Here is an 18,054-nt window from a genome sequence, read left to right on the forward strand (position 1 = left end):
ATGAAATGAACATGATGTTTTACATTCCCTATGTATGATGTAACTGGAAAGTATATAGTTGTATATTACAACCTTAATTATGTGTTTGTATTTTTGCAGGTATTCTTTTTCTGTTAGTGCTGGCTTTGGCATCTTCATTGTATAGTTAGTTATTTTTGAACTAATTGGAAAGTCAAGGCTGAAAAAAAATACAAGAAGAAATGAAAAAAGAAAATTTCATGCCAAAGATCTTTGTTAATAAAAACAAGTACTAAGAAATAGTTGAGGCCTGCAGAATTGGAGTAGAGGGCTAGGAACAAACAAACAGGGAAAATTATGATGTTGTATTAAGATCAAATAAATAATTAAGACGGTTTGTTTTTTAATATTTGAAATGTATAAAATTTATCTTTTCAAAATATTTAATAAATATAAAATTTATCTACTACTATATTAGTATAATATTTTTAAAAATTATATAGCGGTGGATGGCGATGGTGATGATTATGGTTACGAGTGTCAATTGGAGATGGTGTTGGTTGATAGTGTTGTTGTGGATAGAATGGTGATGGTTGCTGCTAGTAGTGGTTGATGGTGGAAATTGGTGTCGGTAACAAATGGTTGTGGTGGATGATAATGATCGTGGTGAATGGTGTCAGTGGTTTACATTATATAATGGTAACTGGTGGTGATGATTATCTGTAGTGATTGCACGTTCTGTTAATGATGGTTTTGTGGTGATAATTGTAAATGGTGGATAGTGATGGTGATAACTGATTGTAGCTATTGACAACAATGGTTGATATGAATGAGGATGATGATCATCGTGGGTTATGAATGATGATAGTTGATAACAATGTGCAATGATCGTGATAATTGATAGTGATAAGCGATGACAATAACAGTGGATTGATGGAATTAATGAACTACCATCTCTAGAAATATTTGAATAGACATCTCAAATTAGAGTTTAAGACTTTGTTACATATTTTAATCATTAATAACCATTAAATGGTTGTAACATCAAAAAATCAAATGCACTCGATGGTTAAAATTTGAATTATTAAAAACTAGACCTAAATGATTTGATTAAAATTAAGACATTCATTAAGAGTAATCAATGAGACCTTAAACATTTATTAGATCCATTTAGGGGTTGTCAAAAAACAAATTTAATAATTAAGATTAAGATCTTAAAATCAAATGAATTTAATGATTGCAATCAAAATTATAAGATTAAAATTTTTATCAACATAAATGAGACCTAAAGAGCTCCTCTTCTTTAATTTAAATACTAAATTGCATAAACAGTACTACAAGTACTAATAATCTTTCACAAGTATAAAAGATAATTAAATGTATAAAACTTGTAGTCAAAGAGAAAAAAATATCATAGAACATGAGTACTTTTTATTTGAAATATTAAACAAACCATGTGCTTCAAAGGTAAGCTACACATTTTTTGTAAAATAATAAAACATAACCACATACATCTTGTAAATAAGCAACATTTTGCTAGTAATAATTTCTTCTTATTTCATAAAAGGACATGTTGAAGCAACATTGCTTTCTCCTTTCACAAGTCCTCCAAGCAATTCTCCTCTATCAAAAAACATCTCTGCCTTTATAATCTTGTTACTCTCTTTATCCAACTGTTTCAACAAATTAACATTTAATTATATATTTCACAAAATGTAAATAAAATTTTAAAAAAATAAAAATAAAGAAATGTAGATGGTTTTTTGTTAATTACTTCAAATGTGCCAATTCCAAAGAGCTCAATAAGTTGTCCAGTTGGAGCATGTCCTTTAAATGGAGCATCCATGTAACCCCAATGCCTAAATTTGTAAACAATTCCTGGTGGTCCTGAATAAACATGGAGGATTTCGATCGCGAATCCCCGTAAAAATATCGATCTGAAAAGATTTTGTGACGATTCAAATGTTTCATCGTCAGGATTGTAGAGTCGAACATTTTCTGGTAATGAAGTTTGTAGGAATATATTGTAGCTACCACCAAGCTTTGCAGATTCTGCTGGTGTCAAGCCCTTTCGGCCTGTAAAATTTTTATACTGTCAGCGTATATAAATTAAATTCAAAATGTATTATAGGGAGAATATATTTTCCTAATTGGTCATGGCTTTGAAAGCAGTAATAAAGGGAAAATGAGAAAAAGAAAAAGATTAATGTTTCATCCATGAGAATAGCTTTCTTTTTTAACAAGAAATAAAATAATAGATTTAGGGTGTTTTTGGTATTTTTGGTGTTTGATAAATAAGCAGAAAAAATATTGTTTAAAAAAGCTTTTTCTTCATAATCTAAACAAATAATGTGAGAAGAGTGCCGATGGGGTGAGTGTGCTGGAGAATGGTAGGAGTGCGGAGCTAGAAGTCCAATTATAGGTTCGGTTGAACTCATAGTTCATACTTGTATCAAGAAGTTTATTTATTTAAAAATATACAAATATTAGATTCAAATTAAGTTATAGTCACTAAAAAAGATTATTTAATTACATATATACAATATTATATTCCCACATGGATATGGACCATCCAACTTAATTGAATTGGTGGTTCACATGTTGTGTTTGTTTATTGAAGAAAAATAAAATGGAACATTTCTTTACTCGTCATTCTCAAATTCAGAATCCATAAAAATAAAATTTTCACTCTACCTCTAACTTCATTTATGAAATTTCTTTTCTAAAGTCATTTTCCTCATCTTTTTACGAAAAAAATCCCTAAAGAAAATGATTTCCAAAAATTTACCAAACGTGAAAAAATTGTAACAATATATTTTTCTCCGTACTGAATACACCCTTAGGAAAGAGTAAGAGAGATTGTGAGAAAAGTGTACCATTAACACTAATTGTGAACTTGTTTGGATCCATAGTTTTGAGCTCATTTGGATCTGCCTTATGGACTATTTCCATTTCCCAAGTCTTCAATAGCCTTTGCACTTTCTCTTCAACTGATCCTTCAGCCCATACCTAAACATTTAAAACAGTAAATCCACTATATATTATAATGTTAAAAATTCTAAATTTTGGTACTAATAATTGATCTGATTTTTCTTTAAAGAGGGTAAAACAAAACACATGAAGTAATTAATAAGGTTCGTAATTGTGGAACTGCTTCACCCATAATCAAAGGTTTCGTGTTCGAACCCTGGACATGGAAAAAAAATCATTCAAGCCCTGCAGTGGGCAATCAGGATTTTGTCGGAGCTCCAGGCTCCAAACATCGAGTGGAAAACCAGGAAAAAAAAAAGATGACTAAAAAAAGAAGAAGAGAACATACATTAGTTCTTTCTTGTTCAAAGAGCTTATCAACAACATCATAACTAGGAGGACCATTTCTCCATTTGGTGTTTTTGAGCTCTTCATCACTCAAGTAATCTCTGAATTTATTTCCCCCTCCTACTATTGAACTTGCCATTTTGATTAATTTGATGATAACTAAATGAAGCCTTCAAAGGAGCTTTTATAGATCAGAAACCTAACGGTAATACTAATTATCACGTCTTAGACTTTGACTAAAATAATAGAGGCAAAATTAAAATTAAAATTTTATGAATTCTGAATTATTAGAACGGTGGCTTTAACCTTTAAGTGCTAAAAATTGGGTTTAACCTTTAAGTGCTAAAAATTGGGTTCTAGATTTAATTTAATACGTATACTCATTGTAATAAATTATTTAAAGTAAATATATTATTTGAACAAAATTTATTGAGTTTAATTGAATCTATCTACCAAAGCCGCCCATTCTTGGCTTTAAGGTAGTCAAATAGAAAAACATATTTTATGGAAGTGTCGTGGAAATAACATGTACTGAAATTCAAAATAGGATATTTTATTGACTATTCCATCGTTGATGTTTTAACATATATCTAAGTTTTTAGGAGATGTCTTCTTACAATGAAACTCCATATTTCTCTACTGAAATTTTTCCACTAAAAAATGATTAATGGTAATTTTTCACAAATATTTTAATTGAATCGGTTATAATTGAAAAATAGTACTCTTTCTATTCCATTTTATGTGAGGTAGTTTGATTTGACACGAAATTTAAGAAAGAAAGAAAGACTTTTAAAACTTGTGATAAAAAATGAATGATAGAAATTTGTGTGGCTGTAAATCATTTCATTAATGCTAAAATAGACATTTTATAGTTAAATTGTTACTTAATATAGAAATACGTTATTCTTTTTGGGACTGACTAAAGAGGGAGTGTTTTCATGCACAAAAATTAGAAAGATTCTTAATATTTTTATGAAAATCTATTTTCCATCATGCGTTTTACCAGTGGGCTGGTTCAGTAAAAAATGAGTACAAAAATCATGTTTTATAGCAAAATTTTCATATGAAATCGCAGTGATTTTCTTTTATATTTCTAATAGTTGTTAATGCGGGAAAAAAATCATATGCAAAATATATGGTTTTTTTTTTTCATGTTTGAGCAGTTCAACCACCCATTTCATAGAAGAGCAAGTGAGACAAGCTCCAATAATTTTGGTTAAAATAAACGTCATTGGTAATCCAAAAATATTTGAATAAAGGAAGGTTCATTGAACCTAGTTTTGAAATTGGGATAATCCAATCTTGCCCTGAAGTATGTCTGCACGTATTTTGATAAATGTTCCATTTTTATTTTATTTTAATCTCCATTTATTTGGATTGAATATACTAGGGTATTGTAACATATTCATGTATCAATTTCTATATAAGTTATTTAACGTTTGGTAAGTAATTAGAAAATAAATAATTTATGTATAAATTCATACGATGTTTGATTTGATGATATAACGATTCAAAAATGGATGTTATGACACTTGTCTCATCCCACCATGACAAGTCAGTCTAAAACCCAAACAATACGATGGAAATGCGAAAGATAAACTATCAATAGCATAAATGCGGATAACTTAGAGCCCGTTTGGATTGACTTAAAAAAAGTAACTTTTAAAAAGTAACTTTTTAAAGTGCTGGAACTTATTTTTAAAATAAGTAGTTATGTGTTTGGATAAACGTGTTGCAGTTGAAAAAAAAGTTGTTGATGTATTTGGCAAATAAGTGTTGGTAAACACTTTTTTTTATCAAAATGTCTGAAATACCCTTTAAGCTGTTAACATGATAAAAAGTTGATTAATTTAAGGTTTTTATACTTAAAAAAAATTAAAACAAAATTAATTTATGTTTTACATCCATAAGTAATAATATTTTTCTATCATTCACATATTTCTTTACCACCTTATAAGAGGAATATAAATTCATATTTCAGAAATAATAATAATAATAATAAAATAATAATAATAATAATAATAATAGTAATAGTAATAATAATAAAATAATAAAATAATAATAGTAATAGTAATAATAGTAGTAATAATAATAATAATAATATTTAATTATAATAATAATAATTATTATTATTATTATAGTAATAATAAACATAATAATAATAATATAATAATAAAAATAAAAATAAAATAATAATAAAAATAATAGTAATAGTAATAGTAATAATAATAATAATAAAATAATAATAAACATAATAATAATAAAATAATAATAATAATAGTAATAGTAATAGTAATAATAATAATAATTATTATTATTATTACTATAATTATTATTATTATTATAATTATAATAATAATAATAATAATAATAATAATTTAATAATAATAATAATAATAATATAATAATAATAATAATAATAATAATAATAATAATAATTCAATATGGGCAATTTGGAAATTGTATAAAAGAATTAAGGGCAAAAAGGTAATATACTTGGTCAACATAAAAGGGCTTTTAAGTTTAAAAAAAAAAAGCTCCCCTCCCCTAGCTTTTAGCTTTTGGCTTAAAATAAGTCACTTTGATATTGCCAAACACTCTAATAAGTCAAAAACTGGCTTTTAAGCCAGTTTGACCAGCTTAAAAGCCCATCCAAACAGGCTCTAGTCAATCTTATAAATACCCTTAAAATCTTGTTGTCACGTGTATAAACCACTAATGTATTACAACTGAATTGAAAGAAATACAAGTCTCAATGTCTTTGTTTCTAGAGAAAGAACAAGAACATAAATAAGGAACAAGAAGGTCTACAGAGGTGTCAAGCAACTACCTCTCAAGTCTCCACATAAAAGCCTTGAACGAAGTAGAGAAGAAGATTGAACATGTAGATCCGAGCTCGTAGCCTACACAAGTGTAGAAGCTAGATGTGAGTACCAAACAATACAATACTCAACAAGCGAACCACTAAACAAAAGGTAAAGCAAATAGAATACGAGTACTCCATTCATCCCAATCGAACCTCCACAAATTATAACATACATGCACAGAGATGAGTCCAACCTAAAAGTTCACAATTGCAAGTAATACATAGTTAATTACCAACGCCTCAACAATTACAGATCAACCACAATATCAAGTTCATCAATCAAAGTTTTCAACCGTTCCCACTCCTCATAACAAAGCATATAAAGAATAACTCAAGTCGCATCTCAACACAAATAGTCTATCATCACAGTATTCCACAATCAAAAGTCTTAACAACATAGAATCAATAATTATAATCCATAAAGTGCGATGCAATGATGCGCAATGTCATATAGAGTGATGCATGTACATCCTGTGATACACATCCGGTGAATTTCAGACCGGAACCCATTGGAAACACACAAGGTCCATATACTTTCTGAAACAAAACCTCGACATTAATATCACTCGCTAGAACAATTTTCCATCGTCATCACTATCACCCGCCGAAATAATTTTTCATCAGCATAATCACAATAGATTTCATCACAGTGTTTCAGAGCTAATTCATTTAGGCATGTTCACACCATAATGAAGAAATGCCAATTCCATAGCAATTTACAATCACAACAATACAATCATAGTGTTTCTCAATTAACGGACCAATATTACCACTCAAGTCATTCATCATATACCACACAACAATTACCAACAAATTGCATTTTTCATTATTCCCCTTATTATCATTAAGATTAATTGATATGAACAATTCAACTCATCATTAATTCACATTACTCTCCAACACATACAACAAGGAAAATAAGAGATTCTACTAGCTTTAATAAAGATCTAATATTTCACTTGCCTTGACAACTAAATACTCACTCCGACACTAGAGCTTTTTTCTTCCGAATAGTATCCGAATCAACACAATCTATTCAAGCAAGTATTCACAATAAGATTTCGAAATTTACAACACCTATATCAAGCAATTTAGAAAACAAGGTCAAATCGACCCAAAAAATTGATTCCGAAATTAAAGGTTAAACCTAATCACGAATCCAACCCCCGAATAAGATGACATTTTGCGAATGCGATGAGTCTATCGCGAAGGCGAAGGTCGCCAAAGTGAGCCGACCTTCACTAACTCAAGGGTCGGAAATCTCGACCCCTCGCAAATGCGTGTTGGGTTATGAAGGTGATTAGGGCGTCATGCTGAAACTTACAATTGCAAATCATATGACGATAAATCAGATGACAAATAAAAATATACTAATAATATATTATTAATATAGTTTGGTCAAACGACCTACATATTATAAAACTAATATAATATTGAGAAAAAAAACATAAATATGTTTAGGAGAAAATCTCCTCATAAACAAGACTTTCTAAACGACTACATTGTGGATTCTATTGTGTTCTTTGATATGAGAAGAGGGGTCTACAATATATAGATCTCATAACTTTTCATCTAAGGAAAGAGTAAACCAAATATGGAGAAAAATATATTTTCCTTTCATGAAAAGTAACAACATTTATGGTAATGTTTTGTCTTTTCTTTTAGGAAATAATAAATTTCAAATAAGGTAAGAAAATTCGGGCAAAACCCTAACAAATCTCCCATTTTGGCTGAATTTTCTTGACAAAACTTGATCCGCCTTTTTCTATGCTTGATAATCTTGTTCTTCACAAAATCTTCATTACTATTGCTTGCCATGGTTAATAATAAGATTTAAAATATATAGGTTAAAAATGGTTTAAAAATATTTCATTTTTATTTTTAAAAATTGCAGCAACAGAAATATTGAAAATATGATTGAAACTTCTTCTCCACATGTAGCTTGACAAAAATCTTCATTATCTTCAAATTGATTTGAAACCATCTTGAGCTTATCTTCAACCTCATTGAACCATAGGACCATCGGATCATGAATCATTAGACCATGTGCTCTGATACCACTTGTTGGGTTATGAAGGTGATTAGGACGTCATGCGGAAACTTACAATTGCAAATCATATGATGATAAATCAGATGACAAATAAAAGTATACTAAAAACATATTATTAATATAGTTTGGCCAAACGACCTACATATTATAAAACTAATATAATATTGAAAAAAATATATAAATATGTTTAAGAGAAAATTTCTCCATAAACAAGACTTTCTAAACGACTACATTGTGTATTCTATTGTGTTCTTTGATATGAGAAGAGGGGTCTTCAATTTATAGATCTCCTAACTTTTCACCTAAGGAAAGAATAAACCAAATATTGAGAAAAATATATTTTCTTTTCATAAAAAGTAAAAACACTTATGATAATGTTTTGTTTTTTCTTTTAGGAAAAATAAACTTCAAATAAGGTAAGAAAATCCGGGCAAAACCCTAACAATGCGATCAGATCTTCGCTAACGTGAAGGTCGCAAGAGAGGTCAACCCTTCGCGAACGCCAGGCACAACAGATATCAGACATCAGAAAATCAGCCAACACACAAGTTTCCGAATGGACCCTCGAAATTCTTTCGAAACCCCGTACACACAAACCAATGCAACTAAAATCGACATTCCGACACAATGAAACCATCAAAACAAGAATTTGAGGTTTTCTTGATCCGAAACCCGTAAAAGTCTCAATAAACTAATATAATGCCTAAAAAGACCAAACAAAGCTCGGAACCTCAGAAAATTCAACCAAGACCTTCCCTATGCCTAAAATAATCCCCCTAATCCTACGAGACTGACAAAAAATTGATCCGAGCATCCGAACCTCGAATGTTGACGAATTCAACCCAAAGACTAAAATCTCATCAATTTCCAACTTAAGACCTCAAATCCACGAAATCACTCAAAATTTGAAACCAACTACTCTCCTAGACCAAATTCTGCATTCCAGAGTAGATGGAACTAACGGAAATCCATTCTGAGATTCGAAACTCCGATTGACTCCGGAAACCACTTTTAACAACTTTAAGCCTACCAAAACAAAAATCTTCTAAGAATCTCAACTTTTTACTGAACTTTCAAAATCAACTTTACAAACCAATCAAAAAAGACTCGGAGCAATTATCGAAAAGGATAAAATCATAATTTTACGAAAAATTCTAAAAGTAACCTTCCAGATCATTACATATGAATTGCGCTTTCTATTTAAAGTTGTGTGCATCCTCGTTTCAGAGTGCTCGGAGGAGAATTATTCCGTCAAATATGTTCTAAAAATATAAGATATACATGTTGGTATTTTAAAACAGAACATATGAAGTAATATCTAAAGTTGTAAATATGTATGGGAAAAGGTATTAGGGTTGTGGATCCTTAATTTGAATAATGCAATTGGATATATATTAATGTATGCAAGTTTGAATAGTCTTGGGTTATGAAATAGGTGGGAGTTAATTTATGTATTATAGTATATTTTACAACTAAAGTAGTGAAGTTAATCTTATTTCAAATGCAATAGTGAGGTTCAAAGTTAGTAAGATGGTCAAATCATTAGAAACTTCATGCTAATCTAAACTTTTCTTACTTCGTTTCTTTTGTTGTACAATTGAATTTTAAACACAAGAATAAATGAAATGATGAAAAGTGTTACCAATAATTATTTTTTATAATTGTAGTAATTTTGAATTGTATAAATAATCTCAATTAAAGAAGACATTCTTTGACTCTTTCAAAACATAATGGATTTCTTTTTTGGTTTCTCATTTTCGATATTCGTATTGGATTGAGTCCTGACTAAATTGAAATTCACGCTGAAAAGTCTTATATTGGGGGTAAAATGCTTCTTAACATAGCTTTTTTATTTTAAAAAAGCTCCCTAACAAAGGTGACTTCATAACCAAGGGAATTTGAACCCAAGAGTTTTGATTGAAGATGAAGAAATACTTATCACTCACTATAGCAAAAACAACATTCAACGACAAAATATATACACATTAACAAAGAGTGTTAAAGCTTTTACCGACATTAATTAATTATCATTAGATCCAATTTCGCTATAAGCTTCATGAACATTATAAAGAGTATAATTACCGTTAATTAATTACTGCTAAAGTTTATTTTTGATATAGTGACTCCACCACAACCTTGTTGATTTTACATTGAAGAGTAAAACATTCTCTAACAAAGGTTTGACGGTTGAAGAAACATTAATAAACTTCAAAGGGAAATTACACTTTTGCACCTATTTCTATTAAAAACTTAAACATAACCATAGACTTTTACACACATTCAAATGTATCATGTATGGTAGCAATAAAAACTAGCTTATTCAAATCTTAAAAGTTGTTGCTTGTAGATTATTTTATTTCATGAATGGGCATTTTGAAGCCTCCAATAATGCCATCTCACTTGTGGATTCGCCATTTTTTCCTCCTTTCATAAGTGGCCCAAGCAATTCTCCTCTATCAAAAAAGAACTCTGCCTTAACAATCTTGTTACTCTCTTTCTCCAACTGTTTCAAACACAACATAATTCAATTAATTCAAAAATATAATTTATTTTTTTAAAAAAAAGAAAAGATGGTTTTTTGGTAAGTACTTCAAAAATGCCAATCCCAAAGAGCTCAACAAGTTGTCCAGTTGCAACATATCCTTTAAATGGACCATCCATGTAACCCCAATGCCTAAACTTGTACACAATTTCTGGTGGTCCTGAATAAACATGAAGGACTTCGATCGCGAATCCTCGTATAAATATGGATCTAAAAACATTTTGTGATGATTCAAATGTTTCATCGTCAGGATTGTAGACTCTTAGATTTTCTGGCAATGAAGTTTGTAGGAATGTGTTATAGCCACCACCAAGCTTTATAGCTTCTTCCGGTGTTAGCCCTTTCCTTCCTATAAAAATTATCAGAGAAAATTCTCTCAAATGATCAAAGAACAAACAATAACAATAACAACAATTACGTCTCAATTCCAAATGAATTAAAACTACCTATTATAGAATTTATCATCCCTTCGAGGACATTCAATTAAATTTGAACGATACAGAGAAGATCAGCATGATCCCTACGCAAGGATAACATACACAAACCTATGACAACACCAAAATATGTATATAGCAAACTTTCCTTTTTAATAAGAGTAACACTTACATTTAGGTTAGTTACTCTCTTTTTTTCCCTGTATTATAATGAAGGCAAATTATAAATAGACAAAATGTAACAAAAGAGTACCATTGACACTCTTCTTGAACTTTGTTGGATCAACAGATTTCATGTCATTAGGATCTATTTTGTGAACTAATTCCATTTCCCAAGTCTTCAATAGCCTTTGTACTTTATCTTCAACTGATCCTTCAGCCCATACCTAAAAATGAATAAGAGGCAAATCCAGTATCTATTAGTATAACATTGAACTTCTATAAAGGTAACTATTAGTATAAACGATGATATAAAAGAGAGGATAATTTACATAAATCCTATAGTGTTAAGAGCTAATTACATTATTTTCCCACTCTTTTACAAATAACAAAAATCCCTTAAAATTTATGAATTTTGGATACACCACTGGACTATCGGATACATCTGCAGACATCCAGATACATAGGGAAGGGATATATCCGAAAGAAAAGGGATGTATCAGAGAAGGGATAAGCCATTCAGATACATAGGGGAGAGGGGTTTATATCAGAGAGGGGAGGGATGTATCTGAGATGGGGATAAATATGTATCAACGAGAGGGGAGTGATGTATCAAAGAGAAGATTTTTGAAATCTTTAATCCAAAAAAAAAGAAACATACATGAGTTCTTTCTTGTTCAAAGAGCTTATCAACAACATCATAACTAGGGGTCCATTTCTCCATTTGGTGTTTTTGAGTTCTTCATCACTCAAGTAGTCTCTGTATTTGTCTCCTCCTCCTACTAAACTTGCCATTTTGATTTTAACTGAACAAACCTTCTGATGAGGTTTTATAGGATAAAAAAGTTAACCTAATACTAAGAAGTCCCAATCAAGTTTTTGCACTGATTGTCCCGATTTTGGAATGATCTTTAATTTTTGTCAATGCTTTTCATATAATGAAAATTTGTGGGCAAAAGTAACTTGTTCGGTACAGTATCTAATTCGCAAGACATAATTTTAGACAACTTTTATTTTGTCTAAACTAATTATGACAAAAGTTCTTTATGAATAAGTGATAAGTCGTGACATAACTTTATGAGTTTTGAAACTGTATATACTTATGCTTCTATCTGCATAAGTTCCATAAGAACTAAGTTATGTCTTTCATTAGAGCCTTGTAATTTTTTTCAATGTCAAGGATATTTTCATTTACTTTCTTGTGGACAAAAAATTTTTAAACTATAAACTTAAAGGTAAAAATAAAAAACCACCCAATAATATGAACTTTTCGTGCCAAGGACCAAAGTCTTAATTTATTTCAAGCTAGTAAAAAAAAATAAAAAATCTAGTCATTTTCTTATGGAAATATCGTGGAAACAACGCGTACTAAAGTTCAAACTATATAGGATAGTTTATGGATTTAATTGGGACCTCCAAAGAAATTTCTATATTGACTTGTCCATCGTTTAATTTGCCATCTTGATGCTAACTGAACAAACCTTGTGGATAGGTTATATATGATAAAAAATCTAACCGAAGCTAGTGTTTCACCATAAATTCTTAAATATTTTTGGTAAGTCGTTTTTTTGATGAAGTTTAACTATGTGTTTAATCATAAATTTTGAAAAAATAAATAATTAAAAAAAGTATACCCATAAATTTGTATTGTCATTTTATAATAAACATGTTTTGTTAAAAAATAGTCTTATAACATCAACAACAAAAACAACAATATTGACAAAAGCAATACTTTAATCGCATACTCAAATGTATCATATATTGATTGACAAATAGATATTAGTTGAGATTGATAAGGTGTTTTTATAAAATATAAAAAATTGGGGTAGTTTTTAAATTTTTAAAAAAACTCAAATACTTGAACATGGGATGTTTGCCAAATATATTTGTCAAATAATAACAAATCGTATGGCCAAATACTTTTTTTTTTTTTAAAAATCAAATGTATTTGAAAATATTTGTGGCAAAACAACACCACTGATCAATAAAAGATATTTTATGTGTTGATGAGTACCTCCAAATAAAATTTGGCAATTAGTAAAGAAGCAACTTTTTCATCTTTTGTTTTGATGTTCTTCCATGATCCTATACTACTCTTCCCTCTTTCACATTTTTTTTAATGGAAGCAAATTTGAACTTGAATTGTGACTTGTTGGAGTTGAAGTGCCATTATTATAAATGTCAAATATGATGGGCTTATCCATCGTGTGGAGCAAATAGCAGGGGCGGCTCTAAGGCATGGCCAGTGAGGCCATTGCCTTAGGCCTCAAAAATTTGAAGGCCCCAAATTATTTAAATTATTGTTATTGATTTTATTATATGTTAATATAATTTATATAAATAAATTTTTTATGGTATATTTATTATTATTATTTATTTGAGAGTATTTTTTATCAATAAATTCATAAAATCTCATAATCTTTTCACTTCATTATTTGATATCTTTGTTTTAACTTCCGATTTTAAATTTTATCCTTTTTATATAAGAACAAAGTTATATATGTGATAACATAATGAATTTTTGTTTCAATCTTTTCTTAAACTGCGTGAACACAAAAACATTCATGCACAAGTTTTCTTTTCATTTTAATTTAATATATTATGTGAAAGTTTTATAATTTATTTTAGATATTCACCAATAAGTGCTACTTAATGGAATGAATTATATCATTTAAATTGATCAGAAACTTGATAAGGAGGTGTATATATTTTTGTTATTACTATCCATACTCAAAACCTTAACTATTAACTTTAATTTAATACATTAGATGAAAGTTTATAATTTATTTTAGATATTCACCAATGAGTGCTACTTAATGGAATGAATTATATCATTTAAATTGATCATAAATTTGATAAGAAGGTTTATATATTTTTCTTACTATCCATACTCAAAACCTTAACTATTAAGTTAATGTTCACTACAACTAAAACAACTTTTAGCGGCGATAAATAGACACATTACTAAAGAATGCTAAAGTTTTTACCGGCATTAGTTAAGTGTCATTAGATTCAATGTCGCTAAAGGCTTTAGGGACATATACAAAGAGTGTTAATTGCCGCTAAAAATACATATTTAGCGGCAATTGAGCTATTGTCGTTAATTAATTGCTGCTAAAGATCATTTTTGATGTAGTGGTTTTTTTATTTTTCTTATTTGATGATAGCCAAATTAAAATTTCAATTTGAGGTTTGAAGCTTAACATCGATAATCCATCACTTTATTTTTTTTACTCTTCTTCCTTTTTTTTGTGTGTGAAATTTGTTATTTTTTGTCTTAAATAATTAATCTATTGTGTAGAAAATAAATTTTCTTGTTAGTGTATAAATTTTATAAAATAAATTTAAGGGCCTCTTAATATGATTTTGCCTTAGGCCATGAAATCTGTTGAGCCGCCCCTGGCAAATAGTCAATCACAATCAAAATTTCAGCACAACACACATTATATAATCACTATAAAGTACAGAAATAACCCCAACAATATAATTTGGGTGTTAATTACATTTTATCTCGAAAGTTTTCTAAATTATAATAATTTTGATTTTTCAGAACTCGCAGATACATTGCTCCTTTTCCCGACACATAGCAAATAATTCATAAGTTATGTATTAGATATATAAATTATATATCAGATTCATAACTATAAAGTTGTAACATCTCGCAATTTGGAATAACTAGGAAGAAGCCAATAATTGAAAATAGTCATTTTTGGAAAGAATGAAAATCTGAAAATTTTGTTAAGTTAGAATAAGTTGAGTTTTGGCCAACTTCAAACAGACATAACTCCTAGCTCAAGATGAGTTAGGTGTACTTCCAGATATGGTTAAAAATCTCTTGGAATAATATTTCCAACGCCACTAATTTTGCGCAATTTCGAGTTCGTATGAGTGAGTTATGCCCTTTGGAAGTTGGTCTGTTGGAATAAGGAAAGTCCAAATCCGGATTTTGAAAGGGTAGCTTGGTCTTTTCCTTGCCCAATTATTTTATTTCGTTTTTGGTAATTAAGTTAGGATCTAAACAGAATTAGATCAGTTTACGCTTTTACCAAAATACGCTAGGGCTTGGAGAAGAGGAGAAAAGAGGAGAAAGGAGAAGAACGTTCAAGATCCGTCGATTTCGTCAAGGATAGCTTGTGGATTTCGTCAGGGGTGATCCCTAAAAAGGTATGTGAGATCACATAGCGTTGGGTTAGTTCGCCCACGCGCCAATCATGATTTAATTTAGCGAATTTAAGTCTTTGAAGGTTTAAAAATTGAGTTCTTGATGGACATTGTTGAAGGTTTTTCTTGAATTCTTGTGGGTTGTGTTGATTGAAGTTTCTTGCAATTTGATTCATGTTTTCAGGTGTAATTTCGATTTGAATCTATCATATATTGAGGGTATAAATGATTCTAAGTGTTTGGGGAAGGAACCATGAAAGTTTAGAGGGTTTAGAGATGAAAAACGGAGAAGAAAAGTCGTCAAACACCTAGGGATAAGGGTGGGGCGTCGCGCCAGCCAGCGCCCCAAAAGGGCCTCTGAATCTTCACCCTTGGGGGCCACGCCAGCCAGCGCGCCCCAGACCAGTCCTTGAATGTTGAGGGCTAGTACCTCGCGCCTCTCAGAGCGCCAAGGAAGTCAGTTCTCCCCATTCATTCCCCACATTTTCGTACTTGTTCCTTAGCGTACCTATGTTTTCTAGTTGATTTCAACACTCTAAGGTATATCTAAACATCATGAAATCATCCATAAACATGAGATCATGAACCTTGAATCCATAATTAAATTCAAGGAAAGTTAGGATCAAAGTTAAGACTCAAGTCTAGAAGTTAAGAAGCAAGTCAAAGCAAAGAGTAAAGAGTTGAGTTTATTTCTCAAAAAGCTATAAGGGAACTAAGTATTCCCAAAGAGTTTATAAATGTTTTCACATTTGAGCAAGAAAAGGATACATCGATTTCAAGAGAGCTTTTAAGCTAAGTTTTGAGTAATTATCTCAAACAAAAGAAAGAAGTTTTGATTTTAAATCATATGAGCTAAGTGTATTTTGGGAGTAGTATTGAGCACTGATATGGGGATGCGAGTTCATATGAAGTCAAGTCTCCATAAATCATGTAGCCATCATGGGTAGTAAAGGATCATGCATTTTAAATGACTCCTTAAGATGCTTTTAGCATAGACTAGTCGATCCACTTAGTGAGTTAGGTTCTATACCCATGTCAAGGTATAAGACGGTCCTTGGCAGCGTGAGGTAAAACGTTGTACCATCAATTAGGCTCATAATGGTAGTTCTTGGTTAGAGAATGTCCCACAGAAACTATATTACTTTGTTGTATGAGTAAAGTTGAGTTTGTTATTGCATTTTCTTTAACGAACTAAGTTGCGTTTACTGTTTTATAAAGTTTTTCATATATTGCATGTGTTTCATTGCTTTATTATGAGTTGAGTTATTCATGAGTTGAGAAGAGCCAACGTAAGTGTTTCCTTCAAAATCTTTTTAAGCCTATGTTATGTTTAGCATTCCAACTTGCATACTCGTACATTCAATGTACTGATGCCAGTTGGCCTGCATCTTGGTATGATGCAGACGCAGGTAACCAGGATCAGCATCCAGCTCCTCGTTGATCCAGTTTGAGCATTCAGAGTCAGTTGGTGAGCCTTCTTGCTTTACGAAGGACTCCTTTTACTTGCTTTCTAGGATTTCAGTTGTTAGAATGATCGGGAGTCCTGTCCCGACATCCCTCTTTGTTTTAAAGGCTTCATAGACAGTTAGTAGTCAGTTGTCTTTACATTACTATTCCATATGTTAAGACTTGAGTTGCCATTTTGGCCAAGTTGAATGTTTGACCTTTGAACATTCTAAGTTATCTTTATCGAACAGTTTAGTAAGTGCATTGAATCTTTGTATTTATGCTTTTAAGTCTTCCGCTGAGTAAGTAAGCCAGGCCAAGGGTTCGCTTGGGACCAGCAATGGTTCTCGAGTGTCAGTCACGTCCGGGGTGTAGGCTCGGGGGTGACAAAAGAAAATTTATATTGATTTAGGTTTGAAATAATTGAGGTTATGTATCAACAATAACATTTGTACCACATACATTGTACACAAACAAAGTTGTAATGTATCTGGTAGAGGTGAAGTGATATATATCAGGATGTTAAGAGAGAAATAAGGAAAACTGGAGTTTTTGTAATTAATTCATATGGTAAATTTTTTTTAAAGATCATGTTATCTTAAGTCATGTAATTACGTGCTTTTTCCTATTTATTATAATGTATATGACACTATTATACACATTCACCATATATACATCGACCAGCCACCATCAGAGGCGGATTCACCTTTGAGGCAGTGGGTGCACGTGCACACGTATATTCCTAAATAAGGATCATATAATTAAATTTGCACATTAAACACATAAACTAGGTTGGTGTAGTGGTTCAACATTGTTTGTTGCGCTTGTTTGTAACTTGTATTCAAACTAGCAATATCAAAGAATAGACTAAGGGTCAAGACCATCTAATCATAGAGTGAACTATGTTACATTTCATTTAATTTATATTTATATATATAATTTTATACTAATTTGACAATATTTTCCGATGAAGTATCGTACTTCGACTAACTTGTATCTGCTTTTAGTAGTGCCCCATCTTCTTCAAATTCTAGATTTGTCTCTGAATTTAATACCCTAATCTCAATAATATATAAAAATGTAGAAGAAGAGGTAATTGATCCAACAGTTGGCCACTTGG

At 30.5% G+C, this 18,054-nt stretch overlaps 2 protein-coding genes and 1 non-coding gene across 3 annotated transcripts in view; 1 reads left to right on the plus strand and 2 right to left on the minus strand.

The window, feature by feature from the left end:
• Window positions 1-1,367: 1,367 nt before the first annotated feature.
• Window positions 1,368-3,516, minus strand: LOC125834162 (pathogen-related protein-like). Its single transcript, XM_049513360.1, has 4 exons — window positions 3,278-3,516; window positions 2,835-2,967; window positions 1,733-2,034; window positions 1,368-1,631 (listed from the first exon to the last, which is right to left on the minus strand). Exons 1-4 carry the CDS (start codon window positions 3,413-3,415, stop codon window positions 1,512-1,514), a joined length of 693 nt encoding a protein of 230 aa, XP_049369317.1. The 5' UTR covers window positions 3,416-3,516; the 3' UTR covers window positions 1,368-1,511.
• A 6,855-nt stretch (window positions 3,517-10,371) lies between these two features.
• LOC125834166 (pathogen-related protein-like) overlaps window positions 10,372-18,054 on the minus strand; it is a 32,575-nt gene continuing 24,892 nt past the window's right edge. The window contains exons 2-4 of the mRNA XM_049513363.1: window positions 11,422-11,554; window positions 10,782-11,083; window positions 10,372-10,695 (exon numbers count right to left, since the gene is read on the minus strand). Of these exons, the coding sequence (XP_049369320.1) occupies window positions 10,546-10,695; window positions 10,782-11,083; window positions 11,422-11,554 (585 nt within the window). The 3' untranslated portion in view covers window positions 10,372-10,545. The remainder of the gene's footprint in view (window positions 10,696-10,781; window positions 11,084-11,421; window positions 11,555-18,054) is intronic.
• LOC125834176 (U6 spliceosomal RNA) lies at window positions 11,198-11,301 on the plus strand. Its single transcript, XR_007443334.1, has one exon. It is a non-coding gene; the product is annotated as a U6 spliceosomal RNA (small nuclear RNA).

This window comes from Solanum verrucosum, unplaced genomic scaffold (genome assembly GCF_900185275.1).
Source record: "Solanum verrucosum unplaced genomic scaffold, falcon-dt-bn FXZP01000108.1, whole genome shotgun sequence".
Taxonomy (NCBI): Eukaryota; Viridiplantae; Streptophyta; class Magnoliopsida; order Solanales; family Solanaceae; genus Solanum; species Solanum verrucosum.